This window comes from Cygnus atratus, chromosome 5 (genome assembly GCF_013377495.2).
Source record: "Cygnus atratus isolate AKBS03 ecotype Queensland, Australia chromosome 5, CAtr_DNAZoo_HiC_assembly, whole genome shotgun sequence".
Classification (NCBI taxonomy): domain Eukaryota; kingdom Metazoa; phylum Chordata; class Aves; order Anseriformes; family Anatidae; genus Cygnus; species Cygnus atratus.
In genome coordinates, this window is record NC_066366.1 from 36635852 (window position 1) to 36654890 (window position 19039).

General features: G+C 36.0%; 1 protein-coding gene across 3 annotated transcripts in view; it reads left to right on the forward strand.

The window, feature by feature from the left end:
• The window catches only part of CARS1 (cysteinyl-tRNA synthetase 1), a 35054-nt gene that overhangs the window by 2573 nt on the left and 13442 nt on the right, over positions 1 to 19039 (forward strand). For 2 of the 3 annotated variants that reach the window (XM_035540088.2, XM_035540086.2), the window contains exons 2-16: positions 2808 to 3053; positions 6538 to 6629; positions 7507 to 7595; positions 7931 to 8027; positions 8487 to 8585; positions 9609 to 9758; positions 10723 to 10863; positions 11668 to 11756; positions 12858 to 12979; positions 14832 to 14944; positions 15349 to 15477; positions 15699 to 15828; positions 16141 to 16244; positions 17243 to 17340; positions 18796 to 18985. In XM_035540088.2, the coding sequence (XP_035395981.1) occupies positions 2808 to 3053; positions 6538 to 6629; positions 7507 to 7595; positions 7931 to 8027; positions 8487 to 8585; positions 9609 to 9758; positions 10723 to 10863; positions 11668 to 11756; positions 12858 to 12979; positions 14832 to 14944; positions 15349 to 15477; positions 15699 to 15828; positions 16141 to 16244; positions 17243 to 17340; positions 18796 to 18985 (1889 nt within the window). The remainder of the gene's footprint in view (positions 1 to 2807; positions 3054 to 6537; positions 6630 to 7506; positions 7596 to 7930; positions 8028 to 8486; positions 8586 to 9608; positions 9759 to 10722; positions 10864 to 11667; positions 11757 to 12857; positions 12980 to 14831; positions 14945 to 15348; positions 15478 to 15698; positions 15829 to 16140; positions 16245 to 17242; positions 17341 to 18795; positions 18986 to 19039) is intronic. The other variant, XM_035540089.2, reaches the window with a different exon arrangement.

Consider the following 19039-nt stretch of genomic DNA (forward strand, 5'->3'; position numbering starts at 1 on the left):
ACTGTATTCATTCTTTCTTCCCAGGAGAATGCCCTGTGGTTCAGGAGAAGCGTTTTTGTTCTGTTAGTTCAGTCCAAGTCGGAGCTACTCACATGAATGCCAGCAGTGGGAATGATTTTGTTCTCTATATATTGAAATGGGATGCTCGTATTAGCACTGATCACTCAGCGCTTTTTTCAACACAGCTGATGTGCTTGTATCTTTCAATCTGACTGGAGTGTAGTTGAGTACAACCTTGCTAGCTGTACACTAGTCATAGTTTGAAAAGCAGACATCGGTTTAGAAAAGGAAGTTTGGAGCTCAGTGCAGCCTCGGAAACCAGCGTGGGGAACTCGTATTTGTGCAGAAAGCTTGCTGGGAGCTTGAGGCAGCTGTGGCCCAGCTGCTGCAGTGCCCTGAAAAACCCTCCAACATCTGCCCAGGTGTGCTCATGCTGTGCGGCTCTTGCCTGGCATGTAATCATAGGCGGGGAGTTTGGGATGAATTTGAGTCAGTGATCCGTCTCAACAAAAAAACATCCTCCTATGAGGTCCCCTGGGCTAACTGGTTTCTTTGATGTGTTGCACTTTAAAGTCTGCTGCTCTTACACCGAGACATAACGTCAAACTGTGTAATTTCAGGTATTAATGCATACGCCTAGAGTGTTCAAAGTAATTTTGTCTGCCCTGCTTATCAGGGCTGAACTGGTAGCAACAATCACAGGCAGTGTTTGCTACCTCTCCTCACTAAAAGTAGCATGTATAGGTTCTGTCATCTTTGTTTAATTTGTGTGTTAGTTCGTACAACTTCCCTTTTAGATCGGTTTATAGATGTGGTTGGAAAGCACTTACGTTGTTTCAGATACACTGAGTTGCTTCCCATTAGCAGCTTGGTGTATGATTAATGGTCATAATAACCCTAGTAATACTTTGCCAGTGGAGTGTTGCTTTCCTTGCAACTGATCTTTAAAGATCTTTTCTTTGAGATACAGTTTCATTTCTGCATGGATTATTCCTTCAGTATTTGGGTGAAATTTTTGAGTATTTGGGTGAAGTATTTGAGGTGTGGGGGGGCTTTTCCCTTATATGATTCATGGATGCAAAATTCACTTATGTCTTAGGGTTCCATAGTTAATGAACATAACTATTTCAAACTATTTTATGTGTGTAAACATGTGAAGTCCTGTGATGATAAACATCAGTAAATATTTAGGAACCTGAAAAATTTATAGTAAAATTAACTATGTGAGCCAAAGCTGAATCCTATTCAGCTGGGTAAGACTAGCCCATAAGGTCTAGCTGTGAACCATTATTTACTCTTTATTCCTTATTTTTAATGAACAATTGCATGGATAGCCCTTAAGAAGGATTGAGAACTTACATAAATCTGACTTGGCACTTGTGTATAAATTTTAAATATCTTTTGTGATCTTTGATTTTATTTTTTCTATCACTGACCATTTATTAGTTCTGCTGGCCTCTAAAGTGGTGTGCCACTTGAACTTACTAATGCTCAAGAGTCAAACACAAATGTACTTGCTATCTAGCTGCCATTTCCCTGTTATCTGAGTTCCTGTTCTCCTTGAGAGCAGCTGTTCAATTTTTACTAGGATGTTTTAATAATTGATTTCAATATGGGAAATGGGCTGCTCATAAAGTCCTAACTGGTGATATTGGCATGCATTTGTAAAAACTTTTCAATTATGCATTTCCTCACACCCTCTCCTAACCATCTCTTCCCCTGTCCTCGTTCATCCTTCCCTTTCCAAGAGCACCTCCAATCCTTTGGGAACTACTTGTGCAGAAAAAGGTGTATACCAATGCAAGAAGCAGCACTTGTAACAGCGGTTCCTTATGGGTTTTGGGAGCAGGGACAGGTGTTCTGATAGTGCCTCTCACATTATTGCGCTATGTCCTTGACTATGTCTTAAATTACTCTCTTGGCTGACTACCCAAGCAGGACATTGGTTTAATGTTTACTTTGCTTTGAACATCAACGGAGTTACAAATGTTGAATCACCGTGTTAGTCCTTGTACCCACTGACTTGCTCAAGGCATGCTATTACTGTGAGCATCCCTACCAGAACCCTTTGGCCGCTTCCTCCATAGGAAGACGTTCCTGCGTTTGCAAAGAAGAGGTGCAATTAAACTTGCATTGCCTGTGTACCAAATAAATCATGGTGTTAAAATACTGTGAGGGAGAAGCATGTTCTAATATCTTTTCTGTTCCTTTTCTTCATTGTATTCTCTAAGTGTTACTCATGCCTCTGAGGAGAGAGGGTGGTCTAGGAGAAATGTGGGGTTATACAGCAACAGCTTAAGTGTTTGCAGTTGTTGGAGCAAGTGGGAGTAACTCGGTGTGGTGCTGGGAGCTTGCATGTTTGCACCAGTCCTGTAAAGACTTCAGGATGTGCTCAGCTCAGTAGAAGTATCCACAGCCTATCCACAACTTAAAAAATTAATTTTACGCAAATATTTGCTGGATGAGTGTTTTAGCAGCATGGAAAAGAGACTGGTTAAATTTGTTATGCATGGAGATTTTTCTCCATTTTCAAGTAGCTAATATTCCTTCATGAAAAGAACCTGTGCTTTTGTCCTTACTACTTTTGTAAAGACTTCTCCAAAAAACTTACGATGGTGTGAACATAATCCTATTAATAGGAAATATCTAGTTGTTCAGTCTCTTGTATTAAAAATATTTTCCTCAAATTCCTTGTCAGTTGCCAGAGCTAATTTGGAGGGGGTGATGTATAGTATAAGGATATATTTTGGTCATGGGATCTCCTTCTTTTAATGCTGACCAAATGTCCTGTGCCTCTGTCTTTACAGCTTCCAGCTACAGTTTTATTCTGAGCATTAGTGAAGAGGAAGCCAGGGTGAAGGCTTTGAACGAGTACCTGAGCACTCGTAGTTATATCCAGGGGTTCACATTTTCACATGCAGATGTGGAGGTATTCAGAAAGTTTTCGGGGCCACCTGTGGACCAGTATTTCCATGTTGTCCGGTGGTACAGACACATAGAAGCAATCTATGATGGCAGCAGTGAAAAAAATGACCCTTGTAAACTTCAAACAAGTGAGTAATATGAAATTGGTGGCCAGGCTATAGACTAGCTGACATTGTATTGATTTTTGTTGCTGAGCAGTCCTAAAAGTTCCCTTTCATACTCTTGCACACTTTACAATTTGATGATCCACTTGTATTCAAGCTCATGAAATTCTTCTTGCATACTGTTTCTGTGTAATACTCAGATCCTGAACTATTCGAATGTTACAGCTCTGTTTCCACATCTGATTCTAAAATTCTTCAATATACAGAATTTGATTATTTGTGTTTTCTTTAAAAAGCTAGCTACTGAATAGTAAATGGATATGTGGGTTTTGCTTTGTTCCCTAAAATGTCAGGATTTTCTCAATCCACCTTTTTTTTTCCCTGCAGGAGTAACTAAATAGTTCTTTTATAATGTACAAATTCATAATAAAGTAAATTGCATGCTGCTTCTTAAGGTTATTTTGTTAAAACTGATTTTTGGGGGGTTCTTAACACTTGAATGTTTGGGGTTCTTTTTTTAACCTTGGTAATTTAGGGATTGCTGATGATTTCAGGAAATGCTAACCGGTTGATCTAGGTCATTGAGTAAGCATGGGTGCTGGCGTTTTTGGGAGCTGCATCACTCCTGCCATGATTTCCAGTGAGCTAGCCTAACTTAATTACTTTATAGTGAGAGCCTTCCTCAGGGAGTCATGAAATAATTAATAATAATAACACAGAGCTGTTGTATAGTGCTTGCAATATCTGTAAATGAATGCATAATGTGTTTGTCATTTTGGCTGACAGTTGACTAATATTACTCCAATGCCATCTTCTTACAACGTGTCATCATGTGTGTTCTCAGTTCCTAGCAGACCAGCAGTTAAAATCAGACTGCTGAGAGTAGATTTTGTGTGTGCCTGCATGTGTTTGTGCTGGTTATTGATTTCCTTCCAGCAGGGAAGGGATCGCAGCTGTACTGCTGGCTCTGGTAGCAGATTTAATGCCACTAACTACGATTTGTCTGCAGAATGTTTGTCATGGATCAGAGTGGGACAACCAGAGAAAAGGCTTCAGTTTTTCCTGTCCACAAAATCTGTAGTGTAAAGTCTCTCTTTCTGAAGGGCTGTCTCATTAGCTTTCTGATTTTCTGATCTGTGCATATTTATCAGAAGTCCTGAAATGGTGTTCTGCAATGTTCAGGATGAAATAATGCATGGATCCACCATGCTTGTTAGGCCTTGGATATATTAACAGTGGTTTTTTGGATGTATCTGAGAGCTCCAGAGGTGGGTTAGAGCAAATGAACCTCAGTTCAGCCAGGGGAAGACTACTGTGGGCAGGGATGCCTTTGAGCAGACTAAACAGCATGCCTTTACTTTGCCCTTGGTATCCATGTGGATATATAGAACATGCGCACATACATATATATACATATATATATATATGTGTGTGTGTGTGTGTGACACTTAATTCACAAACTGAGACCTTTAGGGGTCAGTTATCCGTTGTTTTTTTGTTGTTGTTGTGAGCTTGTGTTTTTTTTTTCCTTGTGTTTAGTGTGATTGTAAGGAAAAAAAAGCTTTAGTGACTTATCTTTTATTAGACTAACCCACACAGGCTTCCTTCCCTGAGGGAAACATTAGCCGCAATTAAGCATACCAGTATAATCTTTGTAAATCAAAGAGCAAACAAATCCATACCTTGGTCTGTGTTATGGATAGACTGCTACTGCACTTGAACTGTTCTGGTCAGTAACATAAAGTAAACTATTTAGAATAAACACATATTTCTGTGGATCCGTGGCACGCAGATTAAATGAAGTTCTTTTCTACATTTTTTTTTCTTATTTAGGCAGTCACTCAAAAAAATATGATGAGGAAGAGATTAATTTTTTTTTTGGACCATGGAAATGTATGTTACTTGTAGGTTTTCTGTCAAAATTTTCATATGAGGATATTAGGGAAACAGAGTTAATGAATAGCTTCCTGAAACACAGGATCAGAAAGGCAATTTTGTTGTCAAAACAAATAGTTTGTATAATATTTTAATTGTGGTTAAAATGCCTACCATGAGAATTCCTAAAGGCAGTACTATATGTATTAGCCTGGTACCTTCAGTGTATCTTTGAATTTCCTGTTTTGCTTCCATTCCAGGTTAATGTGGTGATTAGTTTAACATCATTACAGCTGCAAGCAGCCCTGTGCATAGCAAACTGCAACTCTTTGACAGATGACATGCCCATACGTTCTTTGAAAACACGTTTAACAATTGTGTTAAAAATTGAAAAGAAAACAAATGCAAGGATAAGCCTGCACTTTCCCAAACTGTTTGTGTAGCAGAGTAGAAGAGCTGAAAGCAGCAGCACAAAAGGGACATGCCACCTTCCCAAAAGTAAACTGAAAAGCATCCAAAACCCACCCACATACAGTGTGTTCCATGTTGAGTGAGTCTTCAGTGTTTTGAAGTGTGGTTCTTTGGCTTACTGTCCTGACATCTAAAATGAAGGTTGTGATTAATTAAAATAAACCCTTTTAGTTCTGTGGACACTGATTTATTGAAATCAGATTTTTTCTGAACACAGTTATCACAGTGATGTTCATGCAGAAAAACACCAAAGGAAAAAATGAAAAATTTGCAAAAAAATACTTTGAAATGTAGTGATGAAATATAAACTTTCTGTTTTGACAACAGTTTACTGTTGCTTTGTAATTTGTGTTACACTATTTGTGTATGTGTAACTGTTTAAGAATTCTACCAAGTTAAAAAGTATCGAACTTTTATTCCTATTTAGGTCAAAGGCAGTTTTCAAAATGTTGAAATTCCCCAAAGAACAGCAATTACAGGTCTTCCCATCTCCTTTGAATATTATCACTGATATTACCCAGATTTTTATCTGTTCTCCTTAATGGCAAAATTTAACCTGCTGATGAATTGGAGCGCATTTGTGGTAATTGAGAGTGCTCAGAAATGCCTTGTGTACATAGCAACTACATATGATTAAAAGCTGAGGCTCTTTCTAAACCTTTTGGTCTCCTCTCCCTCTCACGCTAAGTACACAAACTCTGTCAATATTGGCTCTAGAGATTAAGTCTGGTCTCCAGAGATTTTTTTTTCAAATTCTTTGTATGATATCTATATGCCATCACAATACATACAGTCAGCAGCATTGCAGAAAGCCCAGGACTGCCATAGCACTTTATTAATATTTTATTAAGTTTCAAAGCTCTTGTTAATGCTTTAACTGAATTGCACGCTCTCACTTTTATACCCTTTTCTTTCCTGTTACTCGAATCAAAGGTAATAGGTGTGGCAAGGCAGAGGGCAGAAAATAAGTGATTGAAATCTTTTAGTGGCTTTTTAGTGACTTTAGCTCTAACAAAAGTAGTTTGGATTACTAAATTGGAGCTGTTTTGTGCAATTATATATATTTTTTCTTTTGAACTAACTTAATGATGTGATAAGAAGGAAATGTTATACTGCAAAACTACTTATATTTTCAGTTCTATTTAAATTGGTTTTCCTCTAGGTAAAGGCAAGCGTATGCAGCCCCCTTGGACTCCCCCTGAAGGGACAAAACATTCTAGACTCTGCCTCTACAACAGCCTGACTCGCAATAAGGTGACTAAATGAATGAAAAGTGAGGATCTCCTTAAAAATGCAAACAGAGGAGTCATCAAATGTTTGCTTCTTAAGTGTCTTCCTTATTAGTACACAGGTTTCTGGGGTTTATTTTGTGGGATTCTGACAAGCACATGCCAGAAATGCTGCCTCAGTCAAGTGTGTTTGGTGAGGCAAGTGCTACAATATACACAATAAATATACAGGTGTATGTATGCATGTATGTATTGCTTAATATATAACATGCATTAGCAAGTTATCATCATGCAAAATAGCCAGTGGTTCAACTGTAAAACACGTAAGCATAGGCAGTGCGAACAAAATAAAACCACAGTTTCTTTCTTTAGATGTCACTTGAGTAAAAAAAAAAATCTTGCAAATTATATTATTGTAATACAGAGTGGTAAAACTTCCTGTGGCCTTAGCTGAAGGTTCTTGGGGGAAGAGAGGAAATATTAGAAATACCAATGTTACACAGTATGTAATGTCCCAGAATATATGAAATGGCAATACTGTTTAGCCTTTTTCAATGCAAAAGAAAGCCTGATCTTCCCTCGTGAACACAGCTTGAACAATGGCCTACCTAATCCAAATCTTAGTAATCTAGTATCTGGATAGATAAGAGTGCGGATAACAGGGTGTGGCGGCTTATGTTCTCTTTTAAGTGCTAGTGATGATCTTTTCTTATAGTAAAACTAGGAGTGGAATAAGCTTTTTTTAAAAATATACATACATACATACATACATACATATATATATATATATATATATAAAAAATCCATGTTTTTCATGTTCTGATTTTCCAAATGTGGTGTTTTTGGCTGAGAGCATGTGTCTTCAATTCTTTCTACTCACTGTACCATCCCTTTCAATTAAGGAAATATTTCAGCCACAGAATGGAAAAAAGGTGACATGGTATTGTTGTGGTCCAACAGTATATGATGCTTCTCACATGGGACATGCCAGGTACTGTAGTTGCTTATTTTGATAAAAGTAATTACAGCACTTGATATAAGTAGTAACAGCACTAATAAGTAAGCAAAGATTAAGGAGAAAAATGTACTTTATTTAGATAAGTGTATTACTGGACAATGGTCTTGTTAGTCTCAAAGATCAAGATTTAAGGTTAGAAGCATATTATGTTCTGTCATTGTGTGAGGGAAAACTTGCTAGAGGATGAGGGTGAGTTGAAACTGCTATAAAATTATTGACTGATATCGAAGTAGTTTTTGCATGGAATAGAAGCACATTTGAGGTATTCACTAAACACTAATACTAATTTTTGTTGCTGTTGTTTTTAGATCATATATCTCATTTGATATCCTGAGAAGAATCCTCAGGGATTATTTTAAATTTGATGTTTTCTATTGTATGAATATTACAGATATTGATGATAAGGTAAGGCCTGTTTAAATTGTAATCTAAAATACTGTAGTTTGTGCATGAAAGTCAGAGAATCATGTGCAATTGCTATTTTTTAAGCCAAGATGAATAATATACTTACTGAGATGTATTTTGTACACAGTCATTGATTTCTGTGACTTCCTGTGCTAGCAAACTACTCATACATAAACGAGTGGTGTTATAAATGATGAAGAGTAAATATTTTACAAAGATAACTTATTTTATTTGCCTCTTTCACTGTCTGTTGTTGACATGGCTAATTAATTCTGTTGAGGTAGCTAATTAACTATATATGGTGTGTTTAAGTTGTATTACTGCTTGTGATTCTTGCATTTTGTTAAATTTGTATGGATCCTGAAAAGCTTTTTATATCTAATAGCATTAGATTTTATTTGCACTTTCTATAACTATTGTTCTGCTTCACAAGAATATTTCCGTATTTCTGCTTTGTAGATCATCAAGAGAGCAAGGCAGAACTACCTTTTTGAACAGTATAGGGAGAACAAAATAACACCAGCTCAGCTACTTGAAGATGTTAAAACTGCCTCAGAGGTGGGCTCAGTATTTAATCCCTGCTAGCGTCTTAGGTTCTTACTCAGTAACATAGCAAAGCATCTAAAAAATGCCTCTGACTTTGCTGCCGGTTTAAACTTTCTGCTTGTTTCACTTATTCTATTGAACTGCTATCACGCAAATTAGAAGTGTTACTAGAATAGCTTATCACTGATTTTAGAATTGACAAGAACTATCCATGTAAAAGGCATTCCTGACTTTTTATGTCTATAAAAGTTGTTTGTATATTGTTTTATACCACATATGTAAACATGTATAATGGTGTTGATGTGATGGGGGGGAAAAATCAAAAAAAAATTTGTATGTTTATTTGTTAGAATGCAAACTTCAAAAGTAGCCTTTTAAAATAGGTTTTCTAATGGTCCATAATATTTTAAAGCTGTAGATATCTGTGAGATTTCCATTTTGTACCACTGATGGCCTTGGAAAGAACAAAAAGTCTTGAAAGCTTAAAGGATGTAATAATTTGTGTGTGCGGGACTAAACGTGGGGGAAGGTGATTCTCTGGTCATTTTAGAACTACAGATCACAAAGGGATTATTGGTCTAATGAATCAAATACAGGCCTGGGAATTAGGAGGCCTGGAAATTTTGCCCAGCCGTCATTGCGTGACATACTTTTTAAGCACAGCATTTAATCTCTTTGTGTTTCACATTGAAGCTTCTCCATTTCAGATTTGGGATAATTAACTATGTAATTGAAGTAATCAACTGCATAGAAAGTAAAAATTACTAAACAACAGTAATTAAGGTTTAGTGATTTATAAAGTTTTTGAAAAACTAAATTGAGATATGAACTACATTTTTTTGGACTAGTGAATACATGTGCTTACATTTCAGTAGTCTGATATCGAAGCTGTTTATAGTAGTCTGATATCAAAGCATAACATATTATTCATCAAAAGCAAGGTACTGTATGGCTAAGATAACACATTGTGTGTGGAACATAGCCCTACTGTACTGAAAGTTGTTTTTTTTTTTTAAACCTTTTCTTTTTTTGTAGCTCTTTTCAGTTAAATTAAATGAGACGACAGACCCAGATAAAAAGCAAATGTTGGAAAAAATTCAAAATGCAGTGAAGTCTGCTTTTGGCCCTCTACAAGCAGCTGTGCAAGCAAAACTCCCTGCAGAAGAGATCAATAGATGTCATGAGGTCAGTTTGAGCTCCTTTTTAAATTATTTTTATAATAGTCAGGGCTTTTAAATAGTATTTTGCTTGATGAAATTGTTTTCAGTAGGGGTTGTACTATAAATTGCTGTACAATCGTATATGACATTCCACTACATGTGGTTTTCTACACAAAAGTTTGTCTCTGATGAGAGAAAAAAATATATAAAACTTAATTATGTTCAGAATAAATTTTATCCCAAAGACCGTTACAATTAGCAACAGTAATCCTGTTGACACTATTGGGCTTTGGTATTCGAGTCAGGCAATAAAATTGCTAGCTTTTAGTAAATGGCTTCCACATGCCTCTTTTCTTGCTTTCAGATTATTTGTCATATTCACTGTAGGAAGCACAGGGTATGAGAGAAGTACCTCTCTATCTCACCTTAAAAAAAAAAACACATCTATTGTAGAATCAGCTATCTTTATAAAAGCGCGTAGTGACCTGAAAGAACTTGAAAAGCAACTAAAATCTAAACAATCACACCTTGTGAGCTATATGCTGTTGTAAATGAGTAAATAACTAAAAATCCACCTCTTAGTATAGGACTGAGAAATGCATCCTTGCTGAGGTTCAAATCAGTCTTTCAAACACTTTATTTATGTGCACAGAAAGGCTTCTGTTAGGATTGTCCAGCAATTATGGGGGTAATGGGTGGTGTGGTAACTGCAGATCCCATCCAGTGTTTACAACATAAATTCCACATGCTCATTTAAGTGACCAATATCAAAACAGATGTCAGTTACCAGTTTGTCTTCCTTCCTCTGAGTGTTTCATCCATATATATAAAGGACAATGTGATAAAAATGTGATAGAAGCACAGATTACTCTGTATTCACAGCCAAGTGTCTTTTTCCTTAAGCGAACCTCTCTGTTCAGAGTAAGATCTTTCAGCACAGTTTAAACAGGACAAGTCTTTCATCAGTTACACTTATAATTGTTTTATAGATAATGTTGGAAGAAGCCAAAGATTTGCTGTCTGACTGGTTGGACTCAAAATTTGGCAGTCAGGTGACTGACAATTCCATATTCTCAAAGCTCCCCAAATTCTGGGAAGGGGAATTTCATAAAGATATGGAAGCTCTCAATGTAAGTAAAAAAAAAAAAAAAAAACACCTCTTTTCTGTTTTGTAAATGTATATGCCGTGCCTCATAATACCCAAAATGTAATACAAACCCTTTAATAGCTTTCAAAAGCCTTGTATTTCAACAGTATTGATAACATATTTCCTTTAATCTTTAATGTGAACAGGTAGCTATTAAATTATCACCTGTTCTGTTTTCATACCAGCAATCTTAAAACTTTTGTGCATGTTACCAGTGCCAGTGAACTGGAAATAAGTTTGGTGTGTACGCTCCATCTTTCCTCTTGGTCTAAAATGGGCTTATAATCATATAAACTGATGCGGAAGTTTCAGGTAGCTCGTTAGCTACACAGGACAGCCCTATCATCCTAAGCGTGTAGATTGACTACTGAATACTCTTAAAATTGTGTGGTGGTGACAGAAGTCAAGGACAGATTTGTCTATTCCAGGTGAAATACTAGGTCATATGCAGTGGATCAGATCAATGAAGGTTTATTTATTTACCTCCAAATCAAAGGGACACACTGCCTGTTCTGCCAGAAGTGCAGTAAGTGGAATAGGGGCTACCTGCTGCAGTAGTGTGTTGGTAACGTTGCCTTAGAGGCTGAGAAGAAAAATGCCACAGCACATTGTTGCAGAGCATAGAGCTTGAAGTAGGAGTCTTAGATTCCACTGTCACTTGCTTTTGAGCAAGTCACTTAATGAATGTATGAGATATATATATATATATATATATAGTATATATTTGAATGTCTGTATATATGTATTTACATATGCGTAAGTATAAAATGCTACTTTTTCTCTGTAGGTTTTACCTCCAGATGTTTTAACGCGGGTTAGTGAATATGTGCCAGAAATTGTGGCATTTGTGAAAAAGATTGTGGATAATGGTTATGGGTAAGTTCACTATTGAGTGTTTTTGTTGTGTGCTTATACTGTATTGGATTGCTGTGAACACTTAACTCTTTTCTCTCATTTTCATATGCAACAATATTCTTTTCCAGAAGTAGTGTTTCATCCAGTAAAGAAATTTCACATTACTTTATGCAAGATCTTTTATGTATAACCTGGTGAAAATGTGCTACTATATACTTCTTGTTTATATACTTCTATACTTACAAAGAAACAAGTTAGGTTATTAAAATTAATAGGGTGAAAACCTCATTCCTTAAAATAAATAGTCAAAGTCCAATTCACTTGAACTGGGTTTGACTTCCAGCTTTCAGCAGGGGATTTCAAAACTGGATCCCTGAGTGGATTGCTGGAAATCAGTTGTAAATAACATAGGTTAAAAAAAAAACTTCTCAAAATGATATTCTGACATTGTCTAATGCTTGTGAAAGTCAGGCTAATACTCTAGAAGCTCCTAATATCATGGTAGATTCGTGACTGACATTTTTGAGTGTTCTTTCTCTTGTTAGTCTCAAGTTTTCAACATATTTTCATTGTGAAAAAGCAAACCTGTGGTTCAGACTCCTATAATTTTTCTTGCGTGTTCTTGCTTAAAATCTATGCTTTTCTTTTTTTAAAAAATGTTCAAAATCATTTGCATTGAATTATTAGTGTTCATGGTGGTGCTAAAACTTCCATCTCAGACTTTTTATCATGGCTGCGGGAGGACAAAATCAGCAAAGTGAAGGAGGACAAATGGACTCTGAAACAAACATGATTCGTATTATATTATTGCAAAATATTAGAAGGGACCAGAATTGCTGTAGATATTTTTGGGGACTGTTAGTCTGAAGTCTCACCTATTTAAGAGTTTAACAAAAGATGTTAATAGGTTTCCCTTTGAATTTTATTCTGACCTTTAGTGCCTTACCTGCAGTCTTTATGGTAATGCCTTAAAACTTAGGCTCACCTAAGTCATCTTTACCACAGTGAACAGTACCATGCTGTATGTGGGTTCACTAGAAAAAGTAGGATAGTGATTTTGGGGGTACAGTTTAGTTAAGTCTCAGTAGAAAGTTAGCTAAATAATTATCTTTAACTTTTCAGGTATGTTTCCAATGGATCTGTATACTTTGATACTATGCAGTTTGATTCCAGTGAAAAACACTCCTATGCTAAGCTGGTTCCTGAAGCTGTAGGTGATCAGAAAGCTCTTCAAGAGGGTGAAGGTAAAAAGGGGAAATAATGTTTGCTTAAGTTGCTGATGTGTTGATCTCTTCAAATGATTCTACTGATGTTTGGATCAAACTTACTGTCAGACTAGAATGGTCTACTTGCCTGCTTCCTTTGCCTCAGGATTTCTTTTCTTTTCTTTTTTTTTTTTTTTTTTTTACTTGAACCAGCACTTTTTAACTTTTTAACTGTTTTTAACTGGAAAACAGCAACAAATATTATTCATTCTAGGATGGCAGTATTATGTATGTGTGCGTTATGTATGTGTGTGTATTTACAACCTAAGGAGGTTGTGAATAGTCCCAATTTGAGTACAGCCCAGTTATTTGGCTTTTCATCTGCTTCATAGTATGGGGAGCAAAGACTTGAAGCTGAGTCTTCCACGTGCCAGGTGAAAGCTCTCCCTGCTAGGCTATGGTTTTTTTATGACAAATATTTGGTCTTGTGGTGTTTTTTTTTCCTCATTCTTCTCTTGTACTGAGAACTCTTTATTTTGTTAACCTTGTTGTGTTGAACTAAATCCAAATATAGATCTTTTGATTAGAGCCTTAACAGCAGACTAGCTTAATTAATGAATCACATTTCATTGAGCATTTTATCTCTTCCTAAGGTTGTACCGTTTTAGTAGCAAATCACCCACAAAATGTATCAGAAGACTATTAAAAGGTTTTTATATAACACTTGTAGGTGAAATTAAGGTAACTAGCAATATCTGAGATGGGGCATTAAATTGCATGTGTTTTTTTTTTTTTTCTTATTTGAAACCCTTATAACTGAGATTTTCTGTGTATATGTGGAATAAAAAGTGCGAGCTTAAACCACTGTCTTCGTGTCAACATGAATGCATCATTGCCACCACATAAACAAGCACAATTGTCTGCTTTTGCAAACAGGAACTAAAGCAGAGTGGTTAATGTAACTAATTGAGACTACGCATATGTCTAGATCTCGTCAGTCTAGTTGCTTTGACTTATTTGTCATGATTGTCCATACCCTAACAGATAATGTCATTTTGACTAGCAGAGGCAGCAGAAATGCTAAACTTTAAAAGTTGCTACTAATGTAAATAGAAGTATAATACTACTTGTCATTATGCACTTTGAACATTAAGTATTCTAAAAGACTGAGATTGCAGGTATCTGTACATCAAAATTAATTGACATGTTTCCCCTTGACAAGTTTGGCTTTAATCTGTGTCTTGGTTTTCATGCATTAAGTGGTATTGCTAACCACATGTAATTTTCAGCAGTACTGAAGAAATGGTAAATTCATAGTGTTTTGAAGATGTTGTAACGAGAGTACCAATCAAAAGATCATAAAGAGCTAACGGCAACTAATACACGCTTCATGTATGATAAAAACATAACAGTAAATGTGTAGATAGTGAACAGCTACCAGCCATTCTGTGGGGCAGCCTAGACAGGGCATGCAAGAGATACCCTAGGATCATGTTGATTGTGCATATTAAGACAGATTAATTAGTCTTAATTTTGATACTTATAACTTTGAAGTGATTCTGCAATCTTACTTGTCTATAAATACAGAGGATTTTTTTTATTTATTCAGTATTTCTTTTTCTGCAACTGGAATATTGGAATTGTGTTTGTAGAGAGAATGTAGATGAATCTCATGTCAAAACTTAGAAAGCAGTGCTGCTGATACTTGTCAGCTTTCCTGTCAACCAAACGTTAATCAAAAAAGTAAGGATTGCCAGAGTTAATTATGAGGACTTTCAAGTGCTGAGTGTTTTTTTTTTAACCTCACATGGTATGAGGCACAGTGAGACCAAAAATCAATAATGTTGGTGTTTAAATAAAATGTCAATGTTTACTTTTTCTCTCTTGAAAGGTGACCTCAGTATCTCAGCTGATCGCCTAAGTGAGAAGCATTCTCCAAATGATTTTGCTTTGTGGAAATCCTCCAAGCCAGGAGAGCCTTCATGGGACTCTCCATGGGGAAAGGTAAGGACATCACAGGATTTAGACCTTCTACACTTTATTAAATAGCATGTTTTTTGTTAAACAAATACTGTAGCTCACCTCATATTATTATCTAGATTATGAGGATCTTATATTCAATAGTAGGTTCTGTTGCTATGCTCAATCTGCCTGTGCAATACTTTTTAAACAGAATTCAGCATGCAGGCTTATGATGACTCTTACTGGTCAGTCATCTTATATTTCTCTGTTGTCTTTACCTACAGAGACTTCTCAATCCTTTTTTTTTCCATGTGATCAAAAATAAGGAGGATGATAATTAAGGCATCACAGATGTACACGATGTGTTAGATTTAATGAGCTAATGATACACAGGCAGAAGAGGAAGACAGTTAGCTGTTAGCCAAGTAATGTCTTTATTTTAACAGGGCCGGCCAGGTTGGCACATTGAATGTTCTGCAATGGCTGGATCCATTCTAGGAGAGTCGATGGACATTCATGGAGGAGGATTTGATCTCCGATTTCCCCACCATGACAATGAACTGGCACAGTCTGAGGTCAGTGAGCTGTTTGTCACTGGCTTTTGGTTTCTGTAGTGACAAAGCTATGTGCTTAGCTTTGACAGCAACTTACACAAATCTATTTTTTTGTGTTATTTTTAAAATTTACATATGTTTTGTATAAGCATAACTTTTTTTCCCCTCAATATTTTATTCCTAAATTATCGTAGTTTATGTTATATATGTGTACAGTGTTGAGTCTTTTTTTTTTTCTGCAGGCATACTTTGAAAATGATCACTGGGTTCGATATTTTCTGCATACTGGCCACTTAACAATAGCTGGCTGTAAAATGTCCAAATCTTTGAAGAATTTTATCACCATAAAAGATGCACTGAAGAAACATACAGGTAAAAATTACTTCAGAATTTGAGTACTTTTGACACAGTTGGAGTGATGACTGTGGTAATTGAAGTTCATAATGGAGTTTCCAGAATTGGCTGACTGCAGGTATTTTTTTTTCTTCATTCACTTTAGAACAGCTACCCTGTTCCTCATTGGTATCTGTATGGATAATAATGGTCTTGCTTTTTTGGTAGATGTATTGAGAGTAAGAATACTAAAAATCGTTATGTACTTAGCCATTACAGTATTGGAGGCCATAAAAATACTTTTATTTAGTTTATTATCATTTTCCTTGTTTATTTTAAAACTCCTAATAGCACGACAGTTACGGTTGGCTTTCCTCATGCACTCTTGGAAGGATACACTGGATTATTCAAACAACACCATGGAGTCAGCTATTCAGTATGAGAAGTTTATGAATGTAAGTAAGCTTTCCATTCTTCCTCCAGCTCTCTAAACTTTGTATTGTTGTAACATGTTTCAAGCAATAGAACCCAAGGATGTACAGGCCATATCCCCAGACATTTGCCTTCTGAATTCATCATTTGGGATCTTACAGTATTTCTTTAGCTACCATTGAACATTTAAGTCACATAAATTCCACAGACAGCTACATTTCTCTGCAGGTGTGTGCTCTGTCCAAGTTTTGACATCTCTGAGCATCTTGGCACTTACATGCAAGATTAGTTTTTCAGTTTAGCTTGCTGATAGGACTGAGTCCAACAGACACTCTCTAACAGACCAGACTTTGCACATATAGACAAAGGGCTATATTATTCCTACGTTGTCTTCCTCACCACATACATCGAACATTTGACTTTATTCCTGTCAGCTGTAAGGTGAGGTGTCAGGCACAGTTTCTATCCCTGCGTAGTTTGGAGCAGTGAGTTAAACCCACATTTCCCACAAGGAGGCTGTACAGCATTTTGAGATTGTTGATGTTGGTCTTTCCAGCTGAAGCTACTCTGCTATTTATGTAAAATATTTGGCTTGGGACACACAGTAAGTGAAAATGACTTTTCACCAAGCTGGATGCCTGCACGAAAAAAACCCTTGCTATAAAGCCATTATTATTCCTTGTTTTCCATTCCTAGCAACACATAAAAATCTGACATAAGAACTCCTATCTAATTATTTTTTAAATGGTACTGTATTTGAGCAGCTTAATGTTAGAGTATCATTGTTGTATCAGGCAGTGGTAGAGACGAGACACAGAACTGAATTAGTCTGACTGTGATTTATAGAGTTATGTGAAAAGTGGGGGTTTCCCTCTTGTGAGAGCCATTCAGTAGATCCTAGCCAAAATAGCATTGAAACCGTAAGTTTTACAAGGCTAAGTTTGAAATAATGCTTTTTTTTATAGTAAAGCCTGTTTGTGTGTAATCTAACCAGGTTTTGAACTATGTTCTTCTTCTTTAGGAATTCTTTTTAAATGTGAAGGATATTCTTCGAGCTCCCACTGATGTGACAGGCCAGTTTCAGAAATGGGAAAATCAGGAAGCAGAGCTGAACAAAAAGTGAGTGAAGCATTCCTATTTCTTCTCTGAATAGACGTTGTGTAGCTGCATGTTTAATTTTTATTCGTTGCAAAATGACTTGCTAGCGGTATTTACAAGTCTGGTAGCATTTTCACGGAGTATCTCAGCTCTATACAAGATAGTGAATTTAATCTTGCAGCAGCTTCATGAAGTTTAGATGAAATTGTTGAATTTCCTTTCATTTGTGTTAAGTACACTGTCATGTCTTGTGTAGGGAAATAGAAGTCCTTCGTTAGATAGTTGTAATTTCCTTTACTACTTGAGATGCTGTCATCCTATTTGAGAAGTGAGCGATAATTTGTATACAGTCTTTACAACCATGAAAATAGTATTTTACACATTCCAAAGTGGAGTAACTAAATTGAAAACAAACAGAAGTTAAATGACTTGACTAAAAGTACAAAAGATCAGAGTGCTGATATTTGAAAATGTTATTGACTGGAGAGAAACAGTGATATCAATATAGCAGTCTTTCACATTTATAACAAACTATCCTTATTGTTTGTCATATGAACAGCTTCCTATGTGACTTCTATTACATGCGAAATTTAAAAAAGAAGCTTCTTGTGTTGTGGTACTAATATTTTTCCTAGTTCAGTTCACTGTCACGAACAGAGATATTGACTATTGTAAGACCAAGTGCAGATGCTTCTGTTTAGTGAAAATTCAATCTTCATCTTGGGGTTGGTAGAGAGACCCTTTAAAAAAATATAAAAAGGGTGTGTGGGGGGAATAGGTAATAGGTCAAAAGAAAGGGACAAAGAAGTGGGATAAACAGAAGATTATGTTTCATGAATATTTGTTTTCATCTTATGCACCACTTCTCACTTTCTTTTCTCTGAAAAAAGTATGTTGTTTGAAAAAGTCTTAACATGTGTGATAGAACAGTGTTTAATATAATATATTACTTATTATGCCTATTTATAAACATTACATAGTTTGCATGAATTTATTCCTTTTGTCTGCTTGTAGCAGCTTCATAATGCTACTCTTTGTGGTAAGTTAATTTCCAAATTGGTGTTCCACGTTAGAAAGATGGTAAACGGATTCCTAAGGTGGTACCTAGGGATAGGAGATCAATACTTTAAAAAATATAATAAGTACTAAATAAGCAATTTGAACTGCTTTTAATAACTGATATTAAAAAGTCAGCTGCTGAAAATGCATTAGATGTAATTTGTTTGGATAGTTGTTACCAGCTAGATTATCCTGCCTGCCTTTGTTTGTAGTAGCAAAACAGCTGCATCATGGTGATGATGCCTTTCTCTTGCTCATCTTTTTTTTTTTTTTTTCTCCCCTTCAGATGTAAACTTTGACCAACAAAAGACAATCTCATTTTTAGGCTCCCTTCACTCCTCTAACAGAAGTTCTTTAGAGTAGATTGCAGATAATTTTGACATAAATAGTAAAAAAAAAAAATGTTTTTCTTCTTAGTTTTTACGACAAGAAAGCAGCAATTCATGAAGCACTGTGTGACAATATTGACACTCGCTCTGTCTTAGAAGAAATGCGTTCGTTAGTCAGTCAGTCAAACTCCTATATTGCTGCAAAGAAATCTTCCAGACAAATGCCAAACAGACTTCTTTTAGAAAACATCAGTTCCTATCTCACTCAAATGCTAAAGGTATGTAATAGCAAGTAGTAAAGTTGCTATTGCACTGTGCAATTTTAACTGTTG